Genomic DNA, 13450 nt, shown 5'->3' on the forward strand with positions numbered 1-13450 from the left:
AACCTGGACAATCTACCATCGACCATTAACTACAAATAAATAAATCCCCAGGGAAGTAGTGGGGGCTTGTGTGCCTTTCACCTTCTACTACACAATGTTGAAGGAACAAATTTTGTGCTGATCTTTGTCTTAAAATAAGTTTTTGTTTCGAGAATTTCATAAATTCATACTGTATGTTTTAATCATATTCATCATGTCCCTCCCATCCATAGTTTGATGCTATGTTCATTTTATAGTCCTTATTTAATACTCCTCCCAAGTTCATGTTTTTTTTTAATTATTATTATTATAAACCCAGTGAGTTCAGTTTGTGCTACCCATATGCTCATGGGTATAGGACATTATCTGTTGTGAGGCCAACCTACCAGGAGCCACACTCCTAAGGAAAACTGACTTTCCCTCCCTCAGAGACCATTAGCTGTCAATAATTCCTCAGTTAGAGGTGGGGGCTTGTGAGCTTTTCCCCATTTTATGATGGGGTGTTGATGGCCTTGATTTAGTTCTGGTCTTGTGCAGGCAGCCAGAGCTGTTAATGCTCGTGAGTGAAGTCCTGTCATGTCCAGAGGACTCTATTTTAGATCAGTCCTTCTGACCTGGTCTTTACTTTTTTGCTCGTTCTTTGGCATGTCCCATGAGCCCTGAGGGGAAAGATCATTATATAGATCTCTCATTTGTGACTGAGTCTCTTCACTTTGAACAGTTTTGACTTTCTGTGCTAACTGCCACCCACTGAAACAAAGAAACTTCTAATATCTGAGAGCTGCACTGATCTGTAGTTTAGAGTTAACAATTTAGAGACCAGTTTGGTATTATGTTCATTTAACAGAATAATAGTAGTAGGATCCCTCCTGTGGCATATGAGCTCCCCCAAACATTGGTTCCTGGTCAGGTTTACAGTACCAGGCATGTATTATCCCTATAATATCCTTGCCAGCATTGCACCCATGTGTGTATTTTTGCTAAGCCACTTATTACTGTAATTCACAGAGTTTCTCTAGCTAACACAGTTGATGACTTATCTCTGGCAGCATGCATAGTACCTTCCAGTATTGTGAAGCTAACCAGTAATGAGGTACCTTCCTGATCAGTACTAACTTGATTTCTCCATGTCCTCTGGGACCTCTTCCATAGTAGGGTCTTACCAAATGGAAATAGCTTGTATTGCTTTCAGGGTCTCTGTGACAACCTTGGCTAACAAGTTGAAGGGATGTATCCCACACTTTTACTGTTTTCTTTTTTTTTTAATCCCTTCCCTCTATCTTCCCATCCTTTTCATCACTAAAATCTCTGTAGACCAGGTTGGCTTCAAACTCACATAGATTTGCCGCTTCTGCTTTCCAAATGCTGGGATTAAAAGCTTGCATCACCACTGTTGACCCCATTTTCTCCTCTTTTATGCAGATCTTGTGAAGGTAATCATAGCTTGACTCTGTTCTACATGGGCCATCCCTTCCTCTAGTGCTGTAACATTCTTTTTTATTTGTTTGTGTTTTGGTTTTCTTTTCTTTTTGTTTGTTTGTTTGTTTGATTTTTCGAGACAGGGTTTCTCTGTGGCTTTGGAAGTTGTCCTGGAATTAGCTCTGTAGACCAGACTGGCCTTGAACTCAGAGATCCACCTGCCTCTGCCTCCTGAGTGCTGGGATTAAAGGCGTGTGCCACCACCACTCTAACCCAGTGCTCTAACATTCTTTACCCCACTTCTGTGATATTCCCTGAGCTTTGAAGGGGTTGATATACATGTCTCAGTTATAACTGGCCATTCAATGGCTACTTATCCTAAACACTTTGACCAATTATTAGTTTATATAGACTAGTGACTACTGCAAAAAGAAGCTTCACTGACCCAAAGCTAACACTAATCTAGAGATACAGTTATTTAGAAAGCAATTTGGTGAGTATATAATGCTCATTTAACTAAAGAACAGCAATAACATTGTTACTAGGGCTTATGATCTCCTCAACCAGAAGATTTCGAACCAGTTCATAGCAGCAGGGCTTCAGATCTAGTCAGAAAGCAATTATCTCTTCTGTAGTAGTGGGAAAGTCACTGTTGCACTAGTGGCTGCATCTTGCTTGGCTTTGTGCATGGAGAATACATAGTTGAATGAAACCTTTGGTGGCTTTCCCTGGAACAGCCTAAATGGCACATCTGAGGACTGTGAGGGGTACTAGCATGGATGAGCTGCCAGTCCAGTTTCAACTTGCTTTTTTGTTTTGTTTTGTTTTGTTTTGTGACCATATGCAACAGGGTCTTATTTATTAGTCAGGTCTAGTGAGCAACCAACAGCAGTGGCAGTTGCCTATGTTGTTTGGGGGCCTTGGGACTTTGACCAACAACCTGAAGCAGTAGCCCAATGCTGGCAATGAGAAATTCCTTTACTGACCTCTGGCTTCTGCAAGCAGCTGTATCTACCACACAGGATCCTCCTCCATTCTAACTCTTACTGTTTTCTAATAGCTTACTAAGCATTGGATTTTCCTTTTTCCTCCATACTTTCTAGTTTTAGTTCTCTCTCTCCCCATCCTCCAGCCTCTCTTTTTGTTCCCTCCTCACTTACACCTTTCTACCGACAGTATCACCTCCTTTTCTGTCATGAGTTGTAGTACTTGTTCCTTGCCTCCATAAAGAACCTTTTCTAAGGCGTTGAACTCTAGTACCCTAGCTAAATTCACTAACCTAACCCACCCCCCTCCTTCCTTTCCTTCCTTTCCTTACTTATTTGGAACTCACTTGTAGACCAGGCTGGCCTTGAACTCAGATATCCTCCTGCCTCTGCCTCCAGAGTGCTAGGATTAAAGGAGTGTGTCACCATTCCAGGCTGTATCTGCTTTCTAAGGACCTGTGAATTCTCCCTCTCTCTCTCTCTCTCTCTCTCTCTCTCTCTCTCTCTCTCTCTCTCTCTCTTTTTGAACACTTGATATCTGCTGGCATCACTGAGAGAGCTTGGGGGTTAAACGCTACACAAAGAGGATAGAATTGGCATTTCAGCTTAATCTTGGTCATGGTTAAGAAATAATTAAAGATATACTTATATTGTCTGTTTAACTTTCATTAACATTTGTTGCCAACTAGTTTTTCTGAGAAATTCCTTTTACATTTCCAGCTAAAACATATTAAATCATTTTTTTTGTGTTTTATTTTCATGGAAAGGCTTTACATCCAATGTTTGAAAGCTATGAAAATGACCTAGATTTTTCTATGTTATGATAATCAATAATCTTTGTGTGGACTTAGATGCGTAGAGAGATGTGTTTTATTTTACCAAGTTGATCATTGACATGTCCAAAATAAATTTAATATTTTGTCTTTTATATTAATATTTCTCAATGAGAAAGCAATTTGGCCTTTAAATTATTGTATACATATATTGATAGAAAACAAATGATACTAGTTTTCTCAGATGAAACATTTGAGATACTTTATGTTGTTAAATACAAATTTTGCTTGCTTTAGCTTATTCTGTTACCTTTATGTTCTTTTCTCTACCTTTTCTAGAAGAGTGTGGTTGCATTACGACAGCTTCTCCCTAACTCCCAGAGCTTCATTGAGAACTGTGTTCAGGAGATCTCTAGTGAGGTGGTCGTTGCCTCTTGTACCACGACAGCAACGACTTCTCCTGTGGTGACAAGTACTGTTTCCCCAGTCCTTGTCTCTGGAGCAACAGCACCCAGAACTCTGTCTGTTCAGACTCTGAATGCACTCTCTGGTCCAGGAGGAGCAAACACTGGAGTTGTGGCATTGCACTCTGTGACTCCAGGTGCTGTAACAGGAGGTTCAACACCTGCAACTGTTTTGCTCCAGACTTCAAAACCTCTTACACCATCAGTACCAAATACAGTGACAGCAGTATCCATTCATCCTGAGAAGCCAGTCGTGTCTGGGGCAGCAGTTACACTGGCCCTTCCATCAGTAACTTTTGGAGATACTTCAGCTGCACCCGTTTGTCTTCCGTCTGTGAAGCCTGCCATTACCTCTGCTGGGACCAAACCTGATAAACCCGTCATTGGCACTCCGGTCCAGATCAAGCTTGCACAGCCAGGCCCCCTTCTTCCACAGTCAGCTGGCATTCCACAGGCCGTCCAAGTCAAGCAACTAGTGAGTACCAGTTCATTTCTTCCTTAACTACTTACTCAGAAAACTTCACACATTCAGGAGATTGACAAGACTTTGTATACTTCCCAAATTTGACTAGTTGAGATTCTTTTAGCCTCACCTGTTCAGTTTCCCACTTTATGGTTGCACAGAGAAGCTCACACAAAGTGTTTACTGAACACTTGAGAGGAGTTGTGGAAGTTGTGAAAGTTGTGATAAAAGTCTATTTTATTTCCTACTCCCTATCCACTTTCCTTTCTTCTTTTTCAGTGCTAAAGATAGTGCAGAAATACCTTAGGCATTCTAGGCAAAAATTCTGCCACTGAAATATATCACTGGCCTTTTTTTTTTTTTTTAACTTACTGCCAAGTTGGCTTTAAATATGTAATCCTGGGAATACATAATTGTGCCCTCAAATGACTGTGTATTTCTTAATAAAAAGGATGGTTTTATATTAACATAGCCAAACCTGTTGTCACACAGGGGGCATTAAGATAATATTTATTGTTCCAATATTAATCTTTAAATAATAATTGTTTTAACATTTATTTATTTTGTTTGATATGTGTGTTTTGCTTGCATGAATGTATGCATGGGACTCACAGATCCTCTTCCCTCTGATTCCTAAGTGTTGGGATTACATTACTATAATTATTTAAGAGTCTAATTATTTGCTAGAAGTCTCTTTTATGTTATTGCTTCAATATTACATTAAGTCTAAATATGTTTGGGAGCTATTACATAGGTGATTGTTATGATGACCTTATTTTAGTACTGAAGATTGAAACTAGGGCCTCGTGAATTCTGGACAAGTGTTCTTTCATTCAGCTGTTACTCCAGCCTTTTGTTGTGCGCTCTCTCTCTCTCTCTCTCTCTCTCTCTCTCTCTCTCTCTCTCTCTCTCTCTCTCTCGTGTTTATGTGTGTTTATTTACAGGTATGTGGAAGTCAGAGGTTGATAATGGATTTCTTGTGGATTTCAGTCCATCTTGTATTCTGCATATGTGCAGTCTCCCTTGGAGGTGTGGGCTATTTTTCCTACTTCTGACACCAGATATCGTGGTTTAATAAGGATCAGGATAAACAAATAGGCCGAACAGATGTTTATTCAGGGAGAAATAACTTACAACCTAGACAGATGAACATCAGCAGGTTCCACTGGATGCTCTCCTCTCTGCCTCCCACCAGCAAGAGAGCACTCCTGGGCTCCTCCTCAGACCTAGTTTCCCAGGTCACTTCCACCCCTGTCTCCACCCCCAATGGGCGTGGTCAGTGCCACAGATGCCAACAAGGTGAATATTTCACTACATATGTGCCACCTGTTTTCTGGTGCCTTAAGAGGCCAAAAGTGGGATTTGTAATTACAGAGTTGTGAGCCTCCCACATGCAAATGAACTTGTGTCCTCTGGAAGAGCAGAAAACACTCTAACACTGAGCTATTTCTCCATCCCCTTCACACAGTTGTATCCTCCTGTTTCTGCCCCCAGTGTTGGACTACAGGCATGCTGGGAGCACTATCCATTGAATCATTTTCCACTACATTTTGTCTTTCAAACAGGCCAGGCGGTAGTGGTGTAGGTGGTGATATACACCTTTAATCCCAGCACTTGGGAGGCTGAGGCAGGTGGATCTCAGTGATTTCTAGGTCAGCCTGGTCTACAAAAGAGTACCAGGACAGCAGGGAAACAAAAGAGTCAAAACAAAAGTCCCAGGGTCTTGCTCAGTTGCCATGCTGCATTGACCCTTCAGTCCTCCTGCCTGCCTCTCCCTGCTCAGGGACTAGTATAGGCCTGTGCCATTCACTAGGCGTGGCTCTTATTTGGAGTTTTGCTACTAATATTTAAAAAAAGATAAGGAGTAAAGGAGAAAGTAAAGAGAATAAGAGTGCATTTTTATTCTTGGTATGTTGAATATATTCTTTGTTTAAAAGAAGGAAGTTTTAGCTGCTAATTTGTTTATTATTTAGAATTTTATACTTCATTAAGGAAAAGACACTAAGTATCTATCCAGATGGGGTTTCTCTGTATAGCTCTGGCCATTCTTGAACCCACTTTGTAGACCAAGGAACACCAGATCTGCCTGCCTCTGCCTCCCAATTGCTGGGATTAAAGGAGTGTGCCACCAGCACACATTTTATCAGAAGACTATAAAAGTATTGTTAACTCGTGGGAGCTGCTACATGGTGAGTTAATTTGCAGTTGCTTTTCTAAGTTCTTAACACAGACTGCTGTTCTTTTGGTTATTTGGTGATTGCTGTTGTTATATTGTTATGTTATGTTAGATATGCTGTTTTGGATCTCTTGATGTAGTTCACTCTCTTCAGTGTATGATTTTAAGAGGCTGCATCTGCCCATTATTGTCTTTAAGACAACTTCAGGCATAGTAGGTGGCTGGCATTGAAGGACAGTCTTAACAGTTAAATAGTGAGGTAACAGTCATTTAGAGCGCCCTCACCTCCTTATCTCTTAACACTGTGTTTGAATTAATATATAAGCTGTGGCAGGATTTCACTGGGTACCTGAACTTAAACTGAGATATGAAACATTTGTTTTTGTTCAGACCTGCTCATCTACTTTCCTGTCTGGCTTTAAGGAAGAGATCATCTGTTTATAGTAGGCCCTTTCTGAGATGAGCCTCACTTCAATACTACTTTTCTTTAATAAATGAAATAAATAACATCTTTTATATCATAAGATGTCATATCTTTTTGGTCTCCTGATACATAAATGTGGCCATTGGTGAGACGTCCAACAATACTGCTAACCAAAAGCTTTATCTCTTTTAGCTTCTCTTTGCCAAAATAGTAAAATCTCAATAATACTCTTTGTTCTGCAGTCATCCAATCAGTGACCATGTCTATATTCATGCTATGATTTTATATCTTTAGTCTTTTGCATAAGATCTCTAACTATGCTTCAAGTTGTAAGAATTCTTCCATGGTTTCAATTACATGGTTTCAATTCATATTATCTTATGAAATTCTACATTTTACCTACCACCAGTTTAAAAAGTAAGTTTGTTACTGCATATTCACTTCACTTTCTATCTTTTCCTTGTTGATTATTGTATATTATATTCAGGGGTTCTATGAACTAAATTGTTCAATTTCTTTTAGGTGAGAGCTTTTTATTTTGTACTCAAAGTAGATAGGAGAACGTGCTTGGTAGTTTTCTGAATTTTGTAAGAATTCAGATCTTGTAAAGACGAATCTTATTGGCTCTTCGTCATTTTTCCTATAGAAACTATACACTCAAAGAATACTAAACTTATTAGTTTATCCTTAATTTTCTTATATAGAAACAATCAGGTGAGTTTTATTATCATTTAGCAGTTTTGATCTGGCAGCTAAGGATTTGAAGAGCTCTAACCCCAACCCTAACCCCAACCCCATCCCCACTAATGAAGCAGGTAGCAGTAGAGAAAAACTCATCACAAACAGGAGCAGACAGAATCAGCAGTTGGAAAAGGCTTTTATTGAGGGTGAAGAAACACATACTGCAAACACACAGAGAAAAAGAGGACCCAGGACTGAAAATCCAGTCTCAGAGTTGATCAGTGGGAGCATAGGATTGCTGATTAGTTAACAGCTGTTTTGTAACTTGTCCTGCCTTGCTTTTACCTTGTTGAGCCAGTGCATCCACGTGGGGCCTTCTGGGTAGAGAAGCCCTGGAAGTCCTTGTTTCAAGTTGCCAGGCTTTTGTCTGTCTAAGGTCAGGTGAGGAAGAAGCCATACATCTTAGAAGATCATCATCTTTATTATCTAGCTGTGGCCTCTCCCTGTTTTTTTTCCTACCAGGGAATCTAACTCCTGGTTTCTTAATTTGATGCTTGAAAGTTCTCTTTTAGATATTTGTGTAAAAAATTATCTTACCCATTGAACAGAAGTTAAATTTTAATTAGCAAAAGTAATTTAATTCAGAACAGCAAAATTGTAATTTCAGTCAGTTCATTTTTAAAATTTAAATTTCTAAAATTAATTTTACCAGATAAAAGTAAAATCACACAAATCACATGATTTGCAAACAAAATTCAAGAATGAGAAAGTTAATTAAAAATCCAGCCCCCTCCAGGCAATTTTGGAAAGTAAACTGAATATTGTGGTGGAAATGGAAGAAACAAAACTATAGGGAGAAAAGTCAGAAACACAGAGCTCCTTTTATTATTATTATTATTATTATTACAAAAGTCATATTTTATGTAGTAAAACATTATGTGGACAGGGAAATGTGCAACGTTAGAGGTATCAGGGTGGAGGTTCTACAACATAGTTGAGACCTGATTTTGGGGAGAGTATATGGTAACTTTGGTAAGGGATGCAGAGGTTAAAGGTTGGAAGACTTGGGGTAGAAACTTCTACCTGCCCTTCTAGTACTGGGAAGAAAAGTCTGACCAGGAAAGGTGTGTCTGTCCTGTGAGTTACCCTCTATCAGCAGCTTCAGGAGACAGACCATCTTGAGGATGATGAAGTCCACCTTCACAGGCAGTTCAAAACAGGTTCCACAGAAGATGCCCAAAGTAAATAAGGAACTAAAAGTGTCACTCCTCCCAGTATACAGTCTGAAGTGAGAAATGCCAACAGCTAGGTGAAGTCTGGATTTAGGTTGAGTCTGGGAAACTAGAGCTGGAGGTCAGTCAGAGCTCCACAATGAGAGCCTGTCTCAGAAACAGATGGAACCAACCCTAGGGGCAGGATATCATACAACTCATTGTTAGAGTGCTTGTCTACCAAATATGTGGAGCCCCAGGTTTTAATACCCAGTGTTGCAAAACAAAAACAAGTAACCAAACTCTCAGACCAGTAAGTCTGACATTTTTTGATGGCTTAGCTCAGGGTCCTAAGGTTCCCTGGCCAATAGAGCTTCCCCTCCCCTCCCCCATCCTCCAAATAAGGATCATACATAATTTGGAAGGTCCCCAAGAGACCTAATGTGGGGCAGATGTAGGAACAGCAGGCCAGCTTTCCAGGATCCTCCAGATGAGCAGGCACAGCACAGTTGCCTCCACCAAGCAGCAAAAGGCCTGAGGCTGTGCCTAGCCCAAATAGAGGGAGGTTCTCAGCTCTTGCTTTTGAACATCAGATACCAAAGGGTTGTAGAAATTCTGGATGATGGAGTTGGCCATCTGGAAGACAGGAATGAAGGTCCATGGCCACAGAGATGACAAAGATAATCCCAGAGGGGCTGGAGAGATGGCTCAGAGGTTAGGAGCACTGACTGCTCTTCCAAACGTCCTGAGTTCAATTCCTAGCAACCACATGATGACTCACAACCATCTATAATGAGATTTGGTACCCACTTTTGGCCTGCAGGGACACATTCAGGCAGAACACAGTATACACAATAAACAAATCTTTAAAATTAAAACAAAAAAGGAAGAAAATATTTAAAAAATAAAAGATAACCCCAGAGATTAGCACCAGTTGAGGCTTGGAATTCTCCATACATGTAATGCACTTTGCTCCAGCAAGATACCAAAATGCCAAGCAGGACAATGAGGGAGGGTGATAGCACAGAGGGCTTTTGCAGCTTGTAGGTCCTGGGGCAGTGCCAGTTATATAGTAAGTCATAATACACCTTGCACTCCACCTGGACAGTGCTCTGAGCCACACAAGACATACTTAAGTTTTACATTTTTATTACAGATAATTATAATGTAGGATAAATTGTTTTTGTAAATTTTTACTCAGAAGCATGACTTTTGGGCAGATCATCTATGTTTATAATAAACATAGATAAACTTAATAAGAACTTCTAATTATCTCACTATCAGTAGCTGGCCCAAATACATGATGACTTCTTCATTGAAGTGAAAATATGACACTCTGCTTTTCTGTCTTTTTCTTTGAAGCTAAAAGTAATAGTCTTGTTAGAACTTTAATTTCTTCTTATCCCCAACTGTATTTCTATAGCTATTATATTTAGGAGAACAATATTTTCTGAAGGGTTTAGGGATGATACTTTTTTAAAAATAGTACATAAAAGTCCTTGTCTTTTATAGATATATTTTGAAATATTATGGATTAAAAGGATTTCTTAAACCATTTGGTGGTAGTGACGGCACATGCATTTGGCCACTTGGGAGGCAGAGGCAAGCAGATCTCTGAGCTTTAAGCCAGCTTGGTCTACAGAGAAAGCTCTAGGACAGCCAGGGCTACACAGAGAAACCATGTCTAGAAAAGTGCAAAGAACAAACAAGATTTTTTTTTATATTTGATTTAAAATTGGAAAGTGGGTAAAAGATACATGATTATGCAAGATGTAATCATTGTTTAATCTGGGTAGTGGTATAAATGATTTCATTTTGCTCTCTTTACTTTTGCATGTGTTTGAAATTTTTCATGGTGGAAATTAAGAAATAAAAGTAATATCTATATCATTATTTTCTTAAATTTGAATTCTGCAATAGAAAATATTTAATGTATGTGATAATATTTTTCAGTTTTGAATGAAGTAATTTTCCTGCATTAAACTGAATGTAGTGGTAAACACCCAAACCTTAGCTAGCATTTAGGAAGCTGATGCAGAATTCCTATGACTCAGAGGCCATCCTGGAGATGAGTTTTAAGTAGGCATCATTTTTATTGTGCTAGATAGAGGTATATGTAGCTATATAAAAATAAAAATGGAAGCTCTTGTTCATTGCTAAAGCAGGCGTCCTTGTTTAACTATAATGAACTCTTACTGTTTCAGGTAGTCCAACAGCCTTCAGGGAGGCAATACAAAACAGGTGACCACCATTTCCCATTCCTCGCCCTTGATCACTCAGAAATGTGGGACAAAGATGCCAGTGAATACTGTAGTGCCTACTAGTAAGTTTCCTCCTATATGTGCATGTTGGCATTCCAGCTTCATCACAGTGGATCTGGGACATGACAGGGTTTACACCTGTTATATTAAGAGAAGAGGATTTAAAAATGGCGGAAAGATAGCTATTACATTTACAGAAACACTCTTTAGGGGTATATATTATTTTGATATAAACAACTGCTTATGGAATTATATTGTTAGATAATACATTCTAGTAATAGTAAATGTGTTAAAAATACACCAATATAAACAAAATATTATCAACATCTTTCAGTCTTTTTTGTGCATGGCATTTTTTATAGTAATACTAATTTTAAAACAATTTGAGACTACATAAAACATAATCTAGAGATATTTACAAGATGATTTCTATGGTTGCTGAAGATAGTCTGATTATTTCATATTTACTAAAAAAAAAAAAAAAAAAAAATCCTGAATTTTCCTAATGTGACATGATTGCTTTTTTTTATTTTTTACTGTTTTCTTTCTTGTTTTGTTTTTACAGCTCCCATCATAAAGCAAATTACTCTGCCTGGAAATAAACTTGTCTCACTTCAAGCTCAAACATCTTCTATTCAGAACAGTAAAATAAAAGAGAATGGAGCACCATGCTTCAGGTAAAGAAATTCAGTAGTTAAAACTTGGCATGAAAGTAAAGTGTTAGAGGGGGGGAAAGATGGTAAAGAATAATGTCTAAATAAACACATATGGATGAATGCCATTTAAAAATCCTGAAAGAGGTAGTCCCAGTTTGATTTATAGCGCCCACATGGCAATTCATAATCTTCTATAACTCTAGTTTCAGCGGATCCAGTGGCCTCTTCTCGCCCCTCTGGGCAGTAGATTCATGCAGTAAGCAGACATAAATGCGGACAATATAACCATTTACTTTAAGAATAATTGAAAATTACTGAATATAATTTACAAAGAGAAAAATCTTACATGCTATTTTCAATGGACTTGAAAAACCTGTGTAGTAGTAGTCTAGACTTGGGTCCATTATCACCTTCATGTACCCTTCAAGTCATTTACCTTTGTCCCCTGCTTCTGCTAGCCCCATTCTTAGATTTGTCTCAGTTACAGATCATTTTTGTTTATTCCTGAACTTTATGTTGTAGAATATTATTCTTCTTCTTTTATTTCCAATTTTGCTTCTGTAGTTTCAGGTAATGGCAGTTAGGAATGTTTTGAAAATACTAAATGTAAAAGTCTAGAAATAATCCATATATTTTTAATGTGTCTTTCTGAATGACATGACAAAGTCTAGTGTCATCATGTTAAGCAGGTAAATCATCCCTTGTACAATGTTCCCAGATTTGCTGTTCACTTCTTGGTCAGTTGGTAGCTACCACAATTATCAAATAAGTCGGTGCCTGTGTTCAGATAGTTTAGGCTAGGCAGTGTCACAATGTAGGCATTGTATCTTCTATTCATATCATCATACAAAGGGTGATTACAGGTTATTTTGAGGACTGAGAAAAACCACATTAAACTTTTTAAAGTATATGTTATAATTATTGCTGATTAGCCTTACTGTGCCTAATTTACAGATAAACTTTATTGTAGATGTCTATATGTAAGAAAAAATAGTATATATGTAGGGCTTAGTTCTTGGACCTTTGTCCAATTCCACAGTCCTTAAGTACTCGCCGTCTCAGGGGCTAGATGTTTTTGATACAGGGTCTTTTTATTGTAGTTTCTCTTTTTTATTGTGGCACTCTGAGTTTTTCATTTTTATAACTTTAATCTTCAAAAAGATGCTTCTCCTTTTACATTTCTCTTGCCAAGAATCTCTTTCCAATTATTCTGACTCTGATTATATTAGTCTTTTTCTGATATTGTATTTTGTCCTTCTGCCTAGTGATACTTCTGCTTTCTCTTTCCTGGGGCCTTTGGTTTTTTGAACAAGGCTGGAGGCAGGTGCCCATGGCATATCAGGCATCATAGATGAGTGGCTTTACGCTGAGATTTATTTCTCTTTTTCATTTGGAAATCATTTGTAGTTTGGATATTTTTTGTCTTCAGGCTGCATAGAGGCTATAGCTATTAATGCAATAGTGCTTCCAGATCAGTGAGTTTTGACAAAAGGCTAAACCCATGTACCAGGTACCAAGATAAAAATAATATTTTCAACATCCCAAAAGTTTTTCCCCGTGTGTGTGCGCGCACACATGCTTCCTGTTTAGTGCAATCTGAGATGGCTCTTCATGTTTTGGTTTTTCTTCCCAGGTATTCTGTGATTAGAGAACATAATCTAAACATTTTTTTAAAATTTATTTTATTTTACATATCCATCCCAGTTCCCTCTCCCTCCCTCCCACTCTCCCTCTCTACCCCTTCACATGCAGCCTGACCATCCTCCCCCTCCCATTCCCCCACCCCAGTTCCACATGTAGGGCAATGCCATCCAGGTGGGGTCATGTAAATCTGTCAAGTCATTTGAAGTAGGGACTAGGACTTCTCTCCTGTCTCTAGGTTAAGGCAGTTATCCCTCCATGGGGGATGTGTCTGCAAGGTCCTTTTGTGTACCAGGAATATATCCTGGTTCCACTG

The 13450-nt window shown here is 38.7% G+C and overlaps 1 protein-coding gene across 1 annotated transcript in view; it reads left to right on the top strand.

Annotated features, from left to right (window-relative positions):
* Positions 1-13450, top strand: part of LOC127214327 (transcription initiation factor TFIID subunit 4B) — a 59195-nt gene that overhangs the window by 22612 nt on the left and 23133 nt on the right. Inside the window, exons 7-10 of the mRNA XM_051174730.1 lie at positions 3497-4096; positions 8586-8606; positions 10800-10899; positions 11403-11514. Of these exons, the coding sequence (XP_051030687.1) occupies positions 3497-4096; positions 8586-8606; positions 10800-10899; positions 11403-11514 (833 nt within the window). The remainder of the gene's footprint in view (positions 1-3496; positions 4097-8585; positions 8607-10799; positions 10900-11402; positions 11515-13450) is intronic.

Source organism: Phodopus roborovskii, unplaced genomic scaffold (assembly GCF_943737965.1).
Source record: "Phodopus roborovskii unplaced genomic scaffold, PHOROB, whole genome shotgun sequence".
In the NCBI taxonomy this organism is placed as follows: Eukaryota; Metazoa; Chordata; class Mammalia; order Rodentia; family Cricetidae; genus Phodopus; species Phodopus roborovskii.